Source organism: Ptychodera flava, chromosome 22 (genome assembly GCF_041260155.1).
Source record: "Ptychodera flava strain L36383 chromosome 22, AS_Pfla_20210202, whole genome shotgun sequence".
NCBI lineage: Eukaryota > Metazoa > Hemichordata > Enteropneusta > Ptychoderidae > Ptychodera > Ptychodera flava.
Window position 1 is genome coordinate 8066690 of NC_091949.1, and position 15506 is coordinate 8082195.

General features: G+C 37.6%; 3 protein-coding genes across 4 annotated transcripts in view; 2 read left to right on the top strand and 1 right to left on the bottom strand.

Annotated features, from left to right (window-relative positions):
• Positions 1 to 37: 37 nt before the first annotated feature.
• LOC139122592 (UPF0561 protein C2orf68 homolog) lies at positions 38 to 6664 on the top strand. 2 transcript variants are annotated; one of them, XM_070688144.1, is made up of 4 exons: positions 38 to 143; positions 1809 to 1939; positions 2549 to 2631; positions 3277 to 6664. In XM_070688144.1, the coding sequence occupies exons 1-4, from the start codon at positions 49 to 51 to the stop codon at positions 3394 to 3396; spliced, it is 429 nt and encodes a 142-aa protein (XP_070544245.1). In that variant the 5' UTR covers positions 38 to 48; the 3' UTR covers positions 3397 to 6664. The 2 variants fall into 2 exon arrangements, with proteins under 2 accessions (XP_070544245.1, XP_070544246.1); XM_070688145.1 differs by having other exon boundaries at positions 1809 to 1927.
• Positions 6665 to 8415: 1751 nt separating this feature from the next.
• LOC139122593 (uncharacterized) lies at positions 8416 to 12760 on the bottom strand. The gene is made up of 6 exons (XM_070688146.1): positions 12456 to 12760; positions 11594 to 11714; positions 10985 to 11150; positions 9720 to 9914; positions 9209 to 9332; positions 8416 to 8830 (listed from the first exon to the last, which is right to left on the bottom strand). Exons 1-6 carry the CDS (start codon positions 12553 to 12555, stop codon positions 8754 to 8756), a joined length of 783 nt encoding a protein of 260 aa, XP_070544247.1. The 5' UTR covers positions 12556 to 12760; the 3' UTR covers positions 8416 to 8753.
• Positions 12761 to 13378: 618 nt separating this feature from the next.
• LOC139123334 (piwi-like protein 1) overlaps positions 13379 to 15506 on the top strand; it is a 32943-nt gene continuing 30815 nt past the window's right edge. Inside the window, exon 1 of the mRNA XM_070689489.1 lies at positions 13379 to 13542. The gene's annotated coding sequence lies outside the window, so the exon portion shown is untranslated. The remainder of the gene's footprint in view (positions 13543 to 15506) is intronic.

Genomic DNA, 15506 nt, shown 5'->3' on the forward strand with positions numbered 1-15506 from the left:
AGACGTATGTCAAAGGTCATTTCACATTTCCGGTATTTGAAAACGAAAATGGCGGCCGACGACGAAGGCGGAGGGATGAAAACCGCAAAACTTGACATGGGGCACGGATTTATGAGGCATATAATTAAAAATCAAGTCGATAGGTAAGTGGCTTAATACAAGGTTTCTGGTATAAAGACCATTTCAGCAGAAAATGTCGAATTTGAGGAGAGCAGGACGATTCATTCATTTGACAACCAATGACAATAGTGTTAAAGTCCATAACAATGATTCCGAGTGGGGGTGGGGGTTATGAAAGGAACTCTTTGCAATACTTCACAATTTCACACAATATGAAAGTTTTATTGAGAAAAACTAGCTGCAGTACAGTAGCTCGAGGTTTTGCCTGGGTATTTGGGTCGGACGGCAAAACCGTCCGACCCAAATACCCAGGCAAAACCTCGAGCTACTGTACTGCAGCTAGAGAAAAACCTGAGGTACTGTAAATGAGCCAGCTGTAACTAATAGGGCTCCAGCTGTGGAGGGATTGTGAATGCGGCCATACATACAGGCACAGAGTTGAAGTCTGCTACTGTAGCCCAGCGTACTATGATGCTGTGTGTTCCCGGCATTGTACGGTCTCGGTATAGCTGCAAAATTGTAGCGCTACGGTGAGGCGGTCGGTGATTTTTGGTTTTTGCGACTTCGCTCACCAGTAGCGCTACAAGGCCGATGGCCCCCGGGAGTATCATATAAGCGCACCCAACTCGACCAGGCGTGTTGATGTGGAATGCAACATATTTACTGCATTTGGTCGTACCGATTTATCACTACTGAAGACTAAACAGTATACTGCACTAACTTTGTCATTTATGGGGTTTGAAATTTGTTCAAACACGACGATCGCGTTCTGAAAACATTGAGCGTGGGGCGTCGGTGTCTGTGGGAGCCGCCATTACCGGAAGTTGTAATGACGGCTCCCAGAAATGTTTCGGAACGCGATCGTCGTGTTTGAACAAATTTCAAACCCCATAAATGACAAAGTTAGTGCAGTATACTGTTTAGTCTTCAGTAGTGATAAATCGGTACGACCAAATGCAGTAAATATGTTGCATTCCACATCAACACGCCTGGTCGAGTTGGGTGCGCTTATATGATACTCCCCAGGGCCATCGGCCGTGTAGCGCTACTGGTGAGCGAAGTCGCAAAAACCAAAAATCACCGACCGCCTCACCGTAGCGCTACAATTTTGCAGCTAGGTCTCGGTACAATGTTGGGAATGCACGGCATCATACACAGGGCTAAGAGTGAGTGTATTTGTGTAGCATGGGGTTTTGCTTGGGGTGTTGGTTTTGCCGTCCGACCAACATACCCAGGCAAAACCTTTAGCTACAGTACTGCAGCAGTGAGTCAGTGCATAGATAGTAGAGGTTAAACTTATAAGATCAAAAAGTTGAGTCCCCATTAGATGGCGATGACAAGTGAACACCAAGTTAGTGCTACTGAACTCAATTGCATAGTTGACACGCAATCTTGAAGTATAGTTTTGACAAGGTTATGTAGGTATATTATACCTGAGTCACCACAGGAAATTCAACTTCTGGTGATTGCTTCTCACAGTATGTACGTAACATTTTGTACACAAGATATACGTCATGGACATCTCTTCTGTGGTTTTACTCATTTATGCAGTTGATAAGGAAGCTTTGCCCTGGTGTGAATATTGTTATACAATGACCTTTCATGGAATGAACGGATGGATGAGCAGTATCATGTATCACACCTACACTTCCTCTGGTGATTTGAGTTTATTTTCTTCCACCATCCAGGGATGACTATGACAAGGAAGTCAAGTTTGCTAAGATGCAGCAAAGACCTCCTCGTCGCACGCCCTGCAGTAATAAACCCAAGAAACCCAATATCGAGTTGTACACCCCACCAGCGAGAGGTAATAATACAGGTAATCTAACGTGGATTTGTACAATTATTTTTTACACTCTTTCATTTCCGAGAGAGTAATCATTATACAGTCACAGTCTATTTAAATGTTCATTACTGATGAATAGGTATTGATCAGTTTCATTGTCAGTATGAAAATTAAGACATAGGAAGGATGATTTATGAATGTACGTGTATTCGCTGAGCAAATATGATGGATTGAAGGGGCATACCACGGAGGTAGTAATGTTGATGTGTTTCTCTGAGAGAGGAAGTGTTGAAAATTGGCGAAGTTTCACAGGACTTGACTGAGACTTCAAATGGTGGCAGATATTTCACTTCTAGATTATTTAGCATGTTCAAAAGGTAGGAGAATGTGATATAGAATTTTGTACTGAGAGAAGCTAGTGAAATTATAGAATTAGGTCAACAGGAGAGTTGTATTTCATCACCTGTAGGGCCTCACATACATCTCTTTGTCCATGCCATTAGATTTGTAGTTTATAAGAGTGTTGAATAACAAGGCTCATAGCTGTCAAATGAAAAATGTTTTCTTTTGTTTAGTTGTGAAAACGTGAAGAGATTAATGATTCTTGCACTTGTAAAAACCTTTCATTTGCTTGTCTTTCAGGTCAAGGTGTATCAAACAATCCATTGTTCAAGCTTGAATTTGAATCAGACTCAGGGAAAATAACAGAATTTATGGTAGAAAAGGTTGGTATATTTTGTGGTTTTATCTTGCAGAATTTTATCAAAGGATCAAGAGCTGTTATTGACAAATTTTTTTACCATTTTGTTTTGCATGTCAGTTGCAAGTTCTTGTTCTACTCCCCTAAGCATGTTCAAACACCAACTATACAGCCTGCCAGCACAGTATCTATATGTGTAGAATGCACTGTTTGCTGTTTACATTCAAGAACATTGTAGTGTAAACATGTAAAGGCTGAATTAACAAGCTCAAAATTGTTTACTACAACATGCTTTGGGGAGTAGAACAAGAAAATGCAGTGGACATTAAAAACAAACGTAATGGAAAAAATCTTCCAACAGACCAAAGAAACCATACTGTAGCAAGGACGGCATGTTTTTGTTTATTATTACCAGGACTGACTCATCTGCCTCAGTTGACTCTATGTTTGCCAATTTCCATGTGCTATTTCCCTGCAAAAGCCATTGTGTGATGGGAAATTAAGGAATGATGGTGAATACCGGTACATACTGTCACTCTCAATGCCAATCCCTTCCCTTAGTGACCCATCTCTGAAATTTGCCACCTATTTAAAAATACTTTGATATGGCTGTAAATGATGAACAACAAGTCATTCTAAACAAATCTGCAACATCTCTGATTTCCTTCAGGGTGACAAAGCTGAAATTCTTGCCAGAAAATTTGGTGCAGAGATCGGGCTGGACCAAGCCCTGATCAAAGCCCTGGAGATTAGAATCAGTGAAGAAATCAAGAAGAGGGAGGATAGATGACCGTCCACAAGGATTGATGTGCAACATCAAAATTTGAGAGATTGTCCTGGTCACATGCACAATGTTCTCAACGGTATTTCCTGATTGGGTGGCCGTTAATTTGCATGATATACTCATTAACATGAGGTCTCTGTAATGCTGCTTGTATGTGTGTCAGTATGTCAAAGGTCATGAACTTTTATCCTGAGGTCACTTTGGGATAATGCAGATCATGACACAGGGAGAATCCACAGTCTGTTGACAAATGTTGGACTCGTGTTTGTTAGTTATCACATGGCAGCTGAGCTGTCTTGTTTTGAAGATGCAAGTTGTTCATGAATGTGTTATTAAGAGATGTGGGTGGAAGTCTGCAAAATGTACAGAACGTAATGGTAGAATCTCTTGAAACTCAGTGTTACAACTCAGACTGTTATTTGGAATGTATATGGTACATGTTAATTGTTGACAGAAATTGAGAGAACAGAGAATATAGTTGAAGGAACCTACTTGCCGTACTCTACATCTAGGCTTCAGATATGTGAATGATGAACCTACCTAGATGATGCATTTCAATTGGTTACAACTGCGTCACCTCTTGAAGTGCTTGTAAAAATCTTTTACTACTTATATTTTCATTGGTCAGTGTAATTCAAAAATTATGGTACATTTGCTGGTCAGTGTGGTGATGGTGATAATGGTGCATGCCAACGTGTTGTTTTGCCAGTGTGTGTTGGTATGTTGATATGAAATCCAAAGAAATGGAGACAAGTGTGAGAATTGTTACACAGAGCCATCTGTGATTTTCCCACCATTGTTTTTACATCAGATTTGTATAGATGGCAAGGATAAAATCTGATGCAAGGTTTTCAAACCTTTTCGCCACCAATGGTTTGGCCCAATCCCATATGTCAAAGATGGATCTCTATACAGGGAAACATGGTGAAAGGGTTAAAGGGAAGCAACCTTCCAGCTGCTTGAATAAAATGTCATTCAGGGTTACATACATGGCTATGCAGTTAGTGGATACTAGAACTTTAGAAATGCAGTTTTTAGTCAAAGAGTATTAAAACTATTGATTTCTATTTCACCCCCCAAAAAGGTGAACAGCAAGTAAATGAATTTCATATTTTGGTCTCATCATGATGAAATCTTTAAAGCCCCAACAGTGTTATTTTTCATATCATTTCATGATTTTGATTCCAAAGCAATGTTATGTCGTGGTGTAGCACTTACTGTTAGATGTGTTTTTTGTATTACTAACACATTTATAAAAGAGATGAATGTAAGAATTTGAATACAAATAATATCTTTGTGTGCATCACAGAATATGGCCACCAATGCACACCCACACATGAAATCTAGACGTTTCCCTAGTGTGTGAATAACACAGACATCTGTGTGAGGAACTGACTTTTCTGTATTTGCCATAGTGACAATGTAGTAAAGTTTATTTGTTTGAGGCAGCTATAATGAACTGAAATCACAGTTGTTGATTCTGATTGGAGCATTGCTGAAATAGCGGTTAAAATCTGAACTTGGCCAATGTTTTCTGGCAACTCGTCGGTCAGTACTAGGTCGGCATGTCAGACATGACAACAGTGACACATCTCATATAACTGAAAGGATGTAATTGTTGGAGTAAAAATAAACATTTTGTGATAGCAAAGTGCCTATAGATCTGATACTGGGCCTTTAAATAAAGTTTTGTTTAGGACAAAGAGAAGAAAGATAAATGCATCAAACTCAAAATTCTAGGGAAAATAAAGAAAGCCATAAGCCAAATTACCGTAGTATCAATTTCATGTTCATGGTTTTGCCAGCTCCCTAGTGAAATATGTTATTTTATGGATATATGAGCATAAAATGTTTATGAATAGTTGGCCTCAAGGTGCTTGATAATATTTAAAAGTTGAATGTTTTGAATCAAACCCGGAAGAATTTGTTCAACAGGTTGATGCTATATAGATATGTTCTTCTATACAAAAAAGGTTGAAACAACCTATGTTCAATTTTCATAAAGCACAAAATTTGATGGTATTGTTATTTTTTGTACAAAATGCAATGGTATGTGTTCATATGCCAGAATTAGATTTGACTGTGGCCACAATACTCTGTTTAGAAAGCTACATTAGAAAGGCCAGCTTCTCTATATTGTACTTTCATTTCATGGAGGAAGAATAACGCTGTCTGGGGTAGTAGCATTTTAAGTAAAATGCTACTTATACATTTTCATGTAAACATGAATCCTGATTTTTTAAAATGATTAGTGATGTAAAATATTCTATCTTTTGTTTTGCACCAACTTTGCATTTTATGACTGAAAGTAATATGAATCCAAAAAATGGGATTTCCTGATTTGATAAGTATATTCATCCCCACAAAACTTTCACAAACCCATGTTGAGTTACTGTTGTAACCCAGTTTGGGTTGTAGATTAAGAATAGATTAAGATTCAGTATTTTGATCATAAAAGGGGAAAGTGTTTCATTTACACAAACGCACACTTGACTGTTGTGCAATTTCCAACACTGAGAAACTGCAAATATTGGAATTTCAAGTCTTTCAAGAAAGCATACACGAAAACAGTATAAACTGTATTTATTTTTATTTTTTGTCACTGTATGTGTCAGTTATAGTAAAGCCAGACTTTCAAGATAAATATTTTTAGTTAAAAGTGGATTTCACCAGGACAAAGTATGTTTTCTGTACTGTCAAATAAGGATATTAACATTTACAAATCAGCTTTGAGTGTACCGCCACAAAATATTTAATATTCATTTATTGTGTTGTTATTGTCTCCATTCAAATTTGTGGCAGAGTTGTATTTTTTGATATAAAATTTATGTTCCATTGCATTGTTTGGCTTACAAAATATACTTCCAATAGCTAACTAAAGAGTGTACACATTTATTATTTTTCTAAAAAATGAAAGGCAAAAACAATCAGGTGACTGTATAAAGTCCAGATACAGGGATGAAATTTCTGTTTCCTACACCGCCTGCGGATAGGGAATTAGCCTATTGTTTGTAGACAACTTTTGGAAATGTAGGCAAGTCCCCAGATTGGTCTATGTGATATACATGTAGATCAATGGTCCTCAGTTTACCTTCCACGCTCCAATGAATCTTATCAGACTCGTGCAAGAGTTAATATTTTTTGTACTGTAACAATATGGAAAGTTGATAACCTTTATGAGTTGTTTTGAATCAAAACTTGTCTTTTTGATGAAATATACGATGTGTGTATTAATTGTTGATGTGTTTTGTGCAATAAACTACCTCACATATGATACTTTTGTGGATATGTCAATGTTATGGGTATGTTGTGAAATAGTAGCCTTCAAATGCAAATTTGTCTGTTTGCACTAAAACAATGACCTAGATTTCTAAATCATGTTTTCATACTTATCAATTGTCAACAAATTTTATTGTCATTTTCAGTGGCAAAGATCGATTTACTATTATAGGGAAATGGGCTGAAATACTTCAAGGGCATAGGCCATGTTTTGTTCTGATTTGCATGTCTACTTTTACCTACAATTCAGTCAGTGGTTTCTTCTCAAAGTTGGTGCAGTGACTTTTTACCCAAGCTATCAAGTTACCCTGATTTACTGTCACAATCCAGCTCTTGTTGCAACTGAGAATGAGTTCAAATCGGAAAACATACTGTGCATGTTGTTATTTACCATTCTTTCACTCAGTCTGCCTAGGTCACTTCTTTCCATCCAATACGGTGAAGCCACTGTACTTTTGGTCTAATGTAATGGCCATATCAAACAGCTCAATAATTCTTGCTTTCAAAAATACAATCTAGTTTTGTGCTTTAAGATCTTACACATGCTTAACCAACTACCATGGACCTGTCAGACATCTGTGCATCAACCAGACTTAAGCACTCCAACAGCTCATCACTTCTATTAGCTTGTAGCGATAAAGAGAATTGCCCATGCAGTTAAGGGGACATACTTTACAGACTCTACCACAAACTATAAATACAAAATGTTTATTTGAAATAATACTGGATTTAATCGACTAATGTTTTTACCTAGATCATGCTTCTGCAAAGTACTACTTTTTCAAGAATAAAAATTTAGTTTATTAATAATGATGGAAATTGCTCACTATCATTGACATATTTACAGAATATGATGTAAAATAGATTTAGGGTTAGGGGTCTTGAGCACCTTTCATTCCAAGACGGTTCCTAATACTTGTTTTAATCAAAACTACATCCAAGACACATGGGCAGTAGGTTTGTGTTGATACTAATCACTACTTTGTCTTGGACCACTCCAGTTGTGGTGTAATAAAAATAATGTTGTATTATACATACGTATTATACCACACTGCAGAGTTCTGGACAACTTTTTGCATTGGTTTGGAAAAGCCAGAGGGTGAATCCTTTAACTCTTTGAAAGCAGTTAATTTTTGTCACCTGCATAAAAAAAAGTCAGTTTTCAGCTTCCTGCCAAAATTTTGTTATAAAACTGTAGCCAATAAAATGTGTCATTTGGTCCAAAATTATTTTAAAAATTACACAAAAATTTATGAAAACTGGCAATTTTGGTTGGAAAATATCCCACTCACAATTTTACTGGGATGACTCTGATATACTATACCAGCCTGGCTAAGTGACAAGAAATTTTCATATGGTGTAATCCATGATACTGTTTAAGCAAGAAAGTATCAAGGCCCACACTTGGTCGCTTATGAGGAATTTTGAGGTCTGAATTGCAATTTTCCTGAGCACATTTTGTCATTTCTGTCCTATTAGAATAGTCAAAATTTTTTGGGACCAATTTCATTTTCAAAAAATTCTGAAAGAGCAGACCCCAATTGTGTTGTTCAAAATGTTATTTCGTAACACTACAAACATTTAAATAGGTGACTGTATACCTTTAAAAGTTAAGTCCGATTTATCTCCTTCCCAAGATTTGATAAGGCATATTATACTAATCAGGTTGAGTGTTATTAATATTGATAAGAAAATAATATCAGCCTTCTAAGGTAAACCACACAATAAAATAGACAAACATCAGCATTGTAGGAAATGAAATTTTTATTCAAAAAGGCATATATTTTATACAGGGAACAAAATTTCAATGATTCTGAAATACATTTACATTCCAGAAAGGTATGGTGTCCGAGGGAAAAAACTGTACAGTATCCTAAATAAAACAGGTCACTAGAGACAATTAGTTTTATATTAAACATGATGAATTACTCTAAATGTTCACTAAACTAGCTCTACAACATTAAATATTCACCACGCAGTTTGTGGAAAACAAAGGCACATAATAAATCTATCCTTCATAGCTATGTGATTTTGATCACATAAAAAGTAGGTAGCTTGTTATTGATGACATCAGTTTTGCAGATCTATTCATTATCTTCCTCAAGTTTGGGTGCAAGGTAGTATCTGATGTATCCCATGTCTGCTATCTTGTATTCCACAACTGTAAGGAAGGAGGAAAATATTAAAAAAATCTTATATTAGTATATTTCAGAATTGATTCAAAGCAAACCGAGGGAGCAAATACACATGTAATCGTTATGACATATTGTTTTGATAAATTCTATTTGCCAAAACTTCTAAGATTTGGCACCAGTTTTAATCACAATATATTGATTGCATGTTCAAATTCATTCCACATTGGATTGCATGAAAATAGAAGACGTGTAGTATTTATGAGACATAAAACAGGCAGTAGCATTCATTTGATTTTTTATTAACGGTCATTTGTTAGAGACATGAATAACGATGATTCCTGTTAAAAAGAAATTCCGTAGCCTAAAAATACAGGTAGTAAGCATTGACAATGAAGAATGCTTACCGAGAGGTACATCACAGGACATTGACAGTGTCACTTGTGGGGATAATGGAGTGGCCTTGGTGAAGAAGTTCAAATAACGGAGAGCAAATGTAAGCTGAACTTTCTCTTGAAGAGTGATTGAAACCTGTTGAAAAAACAAAGCAATATAAACAGTAAGAAATTTGTAAAATTGTTTACACACTCAAAGTCATTTAAAGTTCAAGGACTTTTGAGGTTGACTGTTCAAAACATTTTAAAGATATTGAGACAAAGTCTGCGATGTTACACGATGGACACTGAGATCAAGATCTCATTATAAAGGGGTGACATATGCTCAGCATTTGTGATTATTTTTAGGGGGATTTGGATTGGATAAAAGTAATTATCATGGAGAAAACACTACATATTATTTTTAATACCATTATTTACAAGACTATCAGATGTTTGTATCATGTGGACACATTTCATAGACTACAGGAAGCAGTGTACATGAGATTGTCACAGTCTAACAAACTTAGAATCGGGAACTCACTTGGTCTTCCTCCTTGTCAACACTGGTATTCTGTTTCAGTGTTACGTTGCCTGTGCCAAGATCTCCACTGGTCGAGAACTGAACACCTTCCTTGTTTGCTGAAACAATGACAGAGTCGCCAATCTGACTGAGATCACGACAAATTCTTTGGAATTCTGCAGAAGGCATTGACACCACTGCACAGTAGTCAGTTTCCTGAAGGGCAAAGGAAAGTTGATTAATGGTTATTGTGTCTCGGTCTTTCAGAAGGCACATTTGACTGGTCTCCAGATGACTACAACTTACGCAAAGGACATTGTAGAAATCCCTGACTTGATCAAGTCTACTTACTATAAGCTCAAGTTCAAACATGGAGTCTAAGAGCGTCTAGTTGCTTGAAATAAAGAACAGGCCATGCTATGAAAGACCCACGAAACTGATCATACATGACCACAATCAAAATTTCAAGATTATAATTTTATTTTCATTAACCTTGACAATTAATTCACAGGTCACTTGCATTCACTGTGTGAATCAATACATTTTAATTCTTATATTATAGTTGAAAAAAATATGTGGTATATGATTGGAAATATTGATTGCTAAAATTGTAGACTGTTCGGACATGCATCTAAATATTACATGCGCAATCAGTGTTCTCCCCAGGATCAAGCAAAGCGTAGCGGCTAATTTGCATAATCATTTGCATATCATTAATTTATATTTGCATATGGATATAAGCTTGCACATGCACCCACGCATTCATGTACACTCACAACAAAATGCAATGGTAACACACAAGTATGCAATTTGAACATCATGGAAACTCTTTATTACACTTAAATAAATCATCACAGTATAGTACAGTTGCAATTAAAATAGAAGATTCAAACAGTAACAGCAAGTTCAGATTGAAAGCAAGTAATGGTTCGTCTGATTGGAGTTCATTAATACATATATTGCTAATAAAATTGTCGAAAATTCCCAACAAAGAGGAAAATTCACAAGTTTAAGCTTTACAAAAATTCAAATGTAATTGAGTTTTATATCATTTTTGAACGACAAACACCGAGAATGTTTCATCACGGGGATCAATTTCAACCAGACGCTTGAAAGTTGAAAGTTGCAGTGAGCGCTAATGTGTAGACAATGTATGCAACAGCTGGTAGCTACGCAGAGCGCTAGCGTGTGAACTAAAGGATGGCGGGAATATTTTAAAGCGTAGCGGGACCGCTACGCTAAAATGGCCTGGGGAGAACACTGACAATGAATTATACTATACTCACTGGAATGCCAAGATGTTCTGTGTCAATATCCAAGAGCTTAAGTTCATAGTCTGAAACTTTATCTTGATTTGGAGATTCAAAGAGAAAATTAACTGTGTCGCCGCTGTCTGGTGATCTTATTGTGATTGAATCGTCATTTCCAGCACACTTTATAACTTTGGATAAGCTGTTGATTGAATTAAATGAGCAATAGGTAGTCATGTCAAGTTTAAACTACATAAACAAAGTGGGACTACAATGATAATAATGCATTATATGGCTTTGGCAGTAAAAACCAATTGACAATATACCAAGGCAAGATTTGAAATTTGGAGTTGTTGAAAATACAGAAAAAGTAAAATGCCATTTTTGGACAAACCCAGCAAGGTTTACGTGATCATGCTTGGAGAGAAATCATTAATATGCATTTGAATTGCAATATGGTTGATTAAAAACTTCAACTTTCCCTGCAATTCTAAAAAATCTTTTAGAAAAGATTTTATTTTGGTAGAAATGTTTTTCGCACACATGGATTGGATTGATTTAAGGGACAAGATTTTGTTTCACAAGGTGAAATTAAATTGAATCTTTTGACAGAAGCAAATTGTATAAACAAAAGTTTAAGTATACCTGCCAATGTTCATTCCCAGGGTAATGTTTCTGTCGCACCGGAAGTTCTGAAATCCGTCACTTTTGAGTAATAATGACACTAAACTAACATGGCTGCTGTCCATTGCTTGCAGAGACATTCCTGGAATTGAAAGACAAGGGATGTCATTTTTAATGCAAGGTTGATTTTTATTTCCACGATAAAAATGAAATTGGCTGTGAGGTTACAATTTTCAAGAAATTTAGAATATTGACATTTCTAAGCTGTTTACCGCTATGTCAATTATCATGCAAATAACAGCTGTTGACCTTTGACATCGAAATGGCGCGGAACTTCCCGGTTTTCGAAGACAATAAAACAGCGAATTTCTCAGTTTACTCGCTCGCTTAGTAGTTATATTCACGTTTCTTCAACTGCGATCATCATGAACACGACTATGACTCTCACAAGAGATATCAAATGCGTACTAGTTGGAGCAAATATACTGCTGTTTGCAGCATTTTTTTGTTCAATGGTTTCCGCGGACTTTGTGACTGACATGTACATTGGTACAGAGTCAACGTTACAGCAGTCCACTAAGTGTGCAGTCACATCACAGCTACTGCGTATGTTTCGTTTGCACGATCATCGACACAAAAGTAGAACTTGGACTACTTCGAGCTTTCGTAAAGACAGACCTCTGAGAGACGTGATCTGCTGATTGTTTCAAAAAGGAATAACTGGAACACCTCAACCTTCGGAGTCTCGCTCAGATCTTCGAAAACATGCGCTGCTGTTCGACGACATTTATTCGATATACGAACACACGACGAGAGAAATGACAACTACACGTATAAATCGACGGCAGACAATTTTCTTTCGAAAAAATAATCTATAACTCACCCGTTGAAGAGCAGTCCCAGTTGCCATCAGTGACTAAATCCTTGATGGATTCCAAAACCTTCTTGAGGAGGGATCCTTGCACTAATTTTGCCTCAAACATGTTTATAATTTATGAAAAGTTAGAAATATTGACAAATGAAATGTTAGTGGATGTTAAACGCAAGTGTTGGCGCCAAGATGACAGTAAAATCCTTCAAAAATTGCTGGATGGCAGTGGATGTCTGACACGTCTTCCACCTATGGCGCAGTTGTAAATATTGCGCGAAAATAACGCGCCAACTAAGTTAAAACGGCGCGAACCATCTATCTAATTATAATCTGCGATCTGATTGGACAGCTTCCCGTTCATTTACGTAGGGCTGAGTCATTCACGGCATGTAGGGACTTGCACATAAAAATTGCTGACGACAGCTTTTTAAATGCCTGGTAATACATCGTTTATGTGACGCCCTTTTGGGTGAAGCCGTAAAGCATCAGAATTTATATCTAATTGATGATTTGTCAAGTTTTTGAAAAGCAGTCGTGACAGTAAAACGTTTTGATAACTATAATTGCCGTGTCCAATTCGAACAAAGTACCATTGAGATTCACAGTAAAGTAATGACACAAATTAAATATGTAATATATTTTAATTACTGACGGCAGACCTAAATTTTGTCTGAAGAATCGCGCTACAGGAGAATTTGCCACAGTTAACATTTTCCAGTATCTCGCCCCTTTAATAATGGTATAATCCAATAAGGTCGATGCAAGTCACGTGTGTGCACTCTCGAACCAGAGTTCTTATCGCGCGTACGCTAATAAGTATCGCCGAATCGAACACATCAGGAATTGTGGGTAATACGCGATAAGATGACTCTGCCTGAGATTGCAAGTCACGTGTGTGCAATGGTCGAACTTTCCGATTGCAGCCGATGATTACCGAACTATAAATGACCCAGAGAGGTACAGTTCGTGTACACACGGTGCAGTTGGAATGTGTACAAACTTTTGATGATGGCCAAATTTTGAACAAATTACTTCACTGAGATCATAACTACTTTTCAAGAAATTGATCTTTTGGAATCAGACGCAAAGTGTAAAGTCGGTGAGTTTTCATGCAGTCTTTTGAGGGGAATACGTTGATAGATTTTTTAAAAGTATCGTTCTGAAAGATGTGATGGCGCATGTGTCCCTTTTGTATTTGTCGCAGTAACGCCAGCCAGCGCCAGGCCACAGTATGAAATTTGAAAACGACGATATCAAAACCTTTCCCGGTCTACATTTTATCGGGAGTTCTCTGCCGTACATTTGCTTCATTGCCTCTAATCGTATAACAAATTACTTTTCCCCGAAATCATGATTTTGACAGTATTATTATGATTGACGTGAGCGGAGGCGGGAGATCTCTTCAATAATATTCATTCAATCATGGCCATGGCGCGGCGTCGTGCACATACCCACTTGATACACGCGATACCACTGCACTACTTTGTTGTTCAGACTTTTCTTGGCGACTGAAGACCCCTCCCCAATCTTAACCATTGTTGTGGGGCTTCGAGAAAAGGTGTACGTCGATTCGAGAAGTGCCAGCGAAGGAAAAGCAAACTTCCACCATGTATCTCTATGAAACTATAAGGTGGCGTATACGCGTATCCTGGGCACCAGGGAAACCAGTTTGTGCCCCACATGGCACATTTCCGTTTTTGTGTGAGTCAGTTACATAACTGTGTCAGCTTTCCAATTTAAACTTCGCATCAATAGTATAAACCCTTGGAATTTGAACCTGATCTCGATAACATAGCAATATATAAACTCCTCTGAAATGAAACTATAAGGTGGCGTATACGCGTATCCTGGGCACCAGGGAAACCAGTTTTGTGCCCCACATGGCACATTTCCGTTTTTGTGTGAGTCAGTTACATAACTGTGTCAGCTTTCCAATTCAATCTGAAGTGTTGGCGCTTTACAGTAAAATGTAACTTTATAATCAACGCAGTTGTTCATGATTGAAAATGAATACAATACTTCTGTTAGCGACAACCACATTTGTGAAAATTCCACTCTGATGACACAGAGGATTTTTTCAGGGACATATACATTTTGGCATGCAAAACTGAACCGAACACTGTATGGGACTGTATAGGTACATATTAAGTTTTGACATTCCAGTCATTAAAAGTTGTCAGTTACAGGTCTTATAGTGAGCAAAATTTCTAAGCTTGAATAAATAAAAACATTCATTTTTTCGCCGTGAACAAGTTTATTGTTCTTGTTTCAGCAAACATTTCCTTAAATTATGATTGTCTGCTATACCTCCTGATTGATAAAATGCAGTGGAACACTAGCTGCAATAATTGAGCCCTTGGTTGGTGGGGATTGGGCTTCTGTCGTGCGGCTCGCGCCTTGCCCCAACCAGGGCTACAATTTCTCCCAATACCTGCTCGTGTAAAAGCTGCAGTGCGGATCTACACTGCATGGTCCAGGCACACACGGGGCCGCATTATCAGAGAATCTCCCCTTACCATGTGCAAATTTCACCATAATCCTGCTCCCAGATAATGTTAGAGCCCTTGTAACTCCTATCGATGGTCAACTTCACTCCTTGCGGCTGAAAAATGACAGTTTAATGACTCAGGCGCGAAGTCAATTCGAACCTGACCGCCGTCGTTGAACTCTGTACCCAGCCGACTTGTACCATTACATTTTAGGGGTGGCCGACAGGTGTGAGGGAGCTGAATGAGCATGCTTACGGGTAGCCCTACGAGCCCTACACTGCCTCCGGAGCCAAAGCCGGACACTCTTGCCATACTCGTAGGACTAGCTTATGGGAGTGAAAGGATGGGTAATTTTCATGACAATATGTAACTCTTAGTGAATAAAGAGAGATACTTTTGCCGAAGTTCAACTACGCATTTTAATTAGTTCAATAAATCCTCTGCTGTATCTTCCCAACTTTCTCAAATATTAAAGTTACGTACTAGTTCAATAAATCCTACACGGGAACGGGTCATTTAAAGCAGTGAGAGCTTAGTGCCCATGCACATTGTTCAGAGCGTGCCTAAGTTAAAC

Bases quoted from the DNA above. Each gene is read 5' to 3' on its own strand.
- LOC139122592 (XM_070688144.1), top strand. From the start codon at position 49: ATGGCGGCCGACGACGAAGGCGGAGGGATGAAAACCGCAAAACTTGAC. The intron at 144-1,808 runs GTAAGTGGCTTA...TCCACCATCCAG, and splicing joins ATTAAAAATCAAGTCGATAG to GGATGACTATGACAAGGAAG. The intron at 1,940-2,548 runs GTAATCTAACGT...CTTGTCTTTCAG, and splicing joins AGCGAGAGGTAATAATACAG to GTCAAGGTGTATCAAACAAT.
- LOC139122593 (XM_070688146.1), bottom strand. From the start codon at position 12,555: ATGTTTGAGGCAAAATTAGTGCAAGGATCCCTCCTCAAGAAGGTTTTG. The intron at 11,715-12,455 runs GTGAGTTATAGA...TTTCAATTCCAG, and splicing joins CTGGGACTGCTCTTCAACGG to GAATGTCTCTGCAAGCAATG. The intron at 9,915-10,984 runs GTGAGTATAGTA...TTTGCCCTTCAG, and splicing joins CAGAACATCTTGGCATTCCA to GAAACTGACTACTGTGCAGT.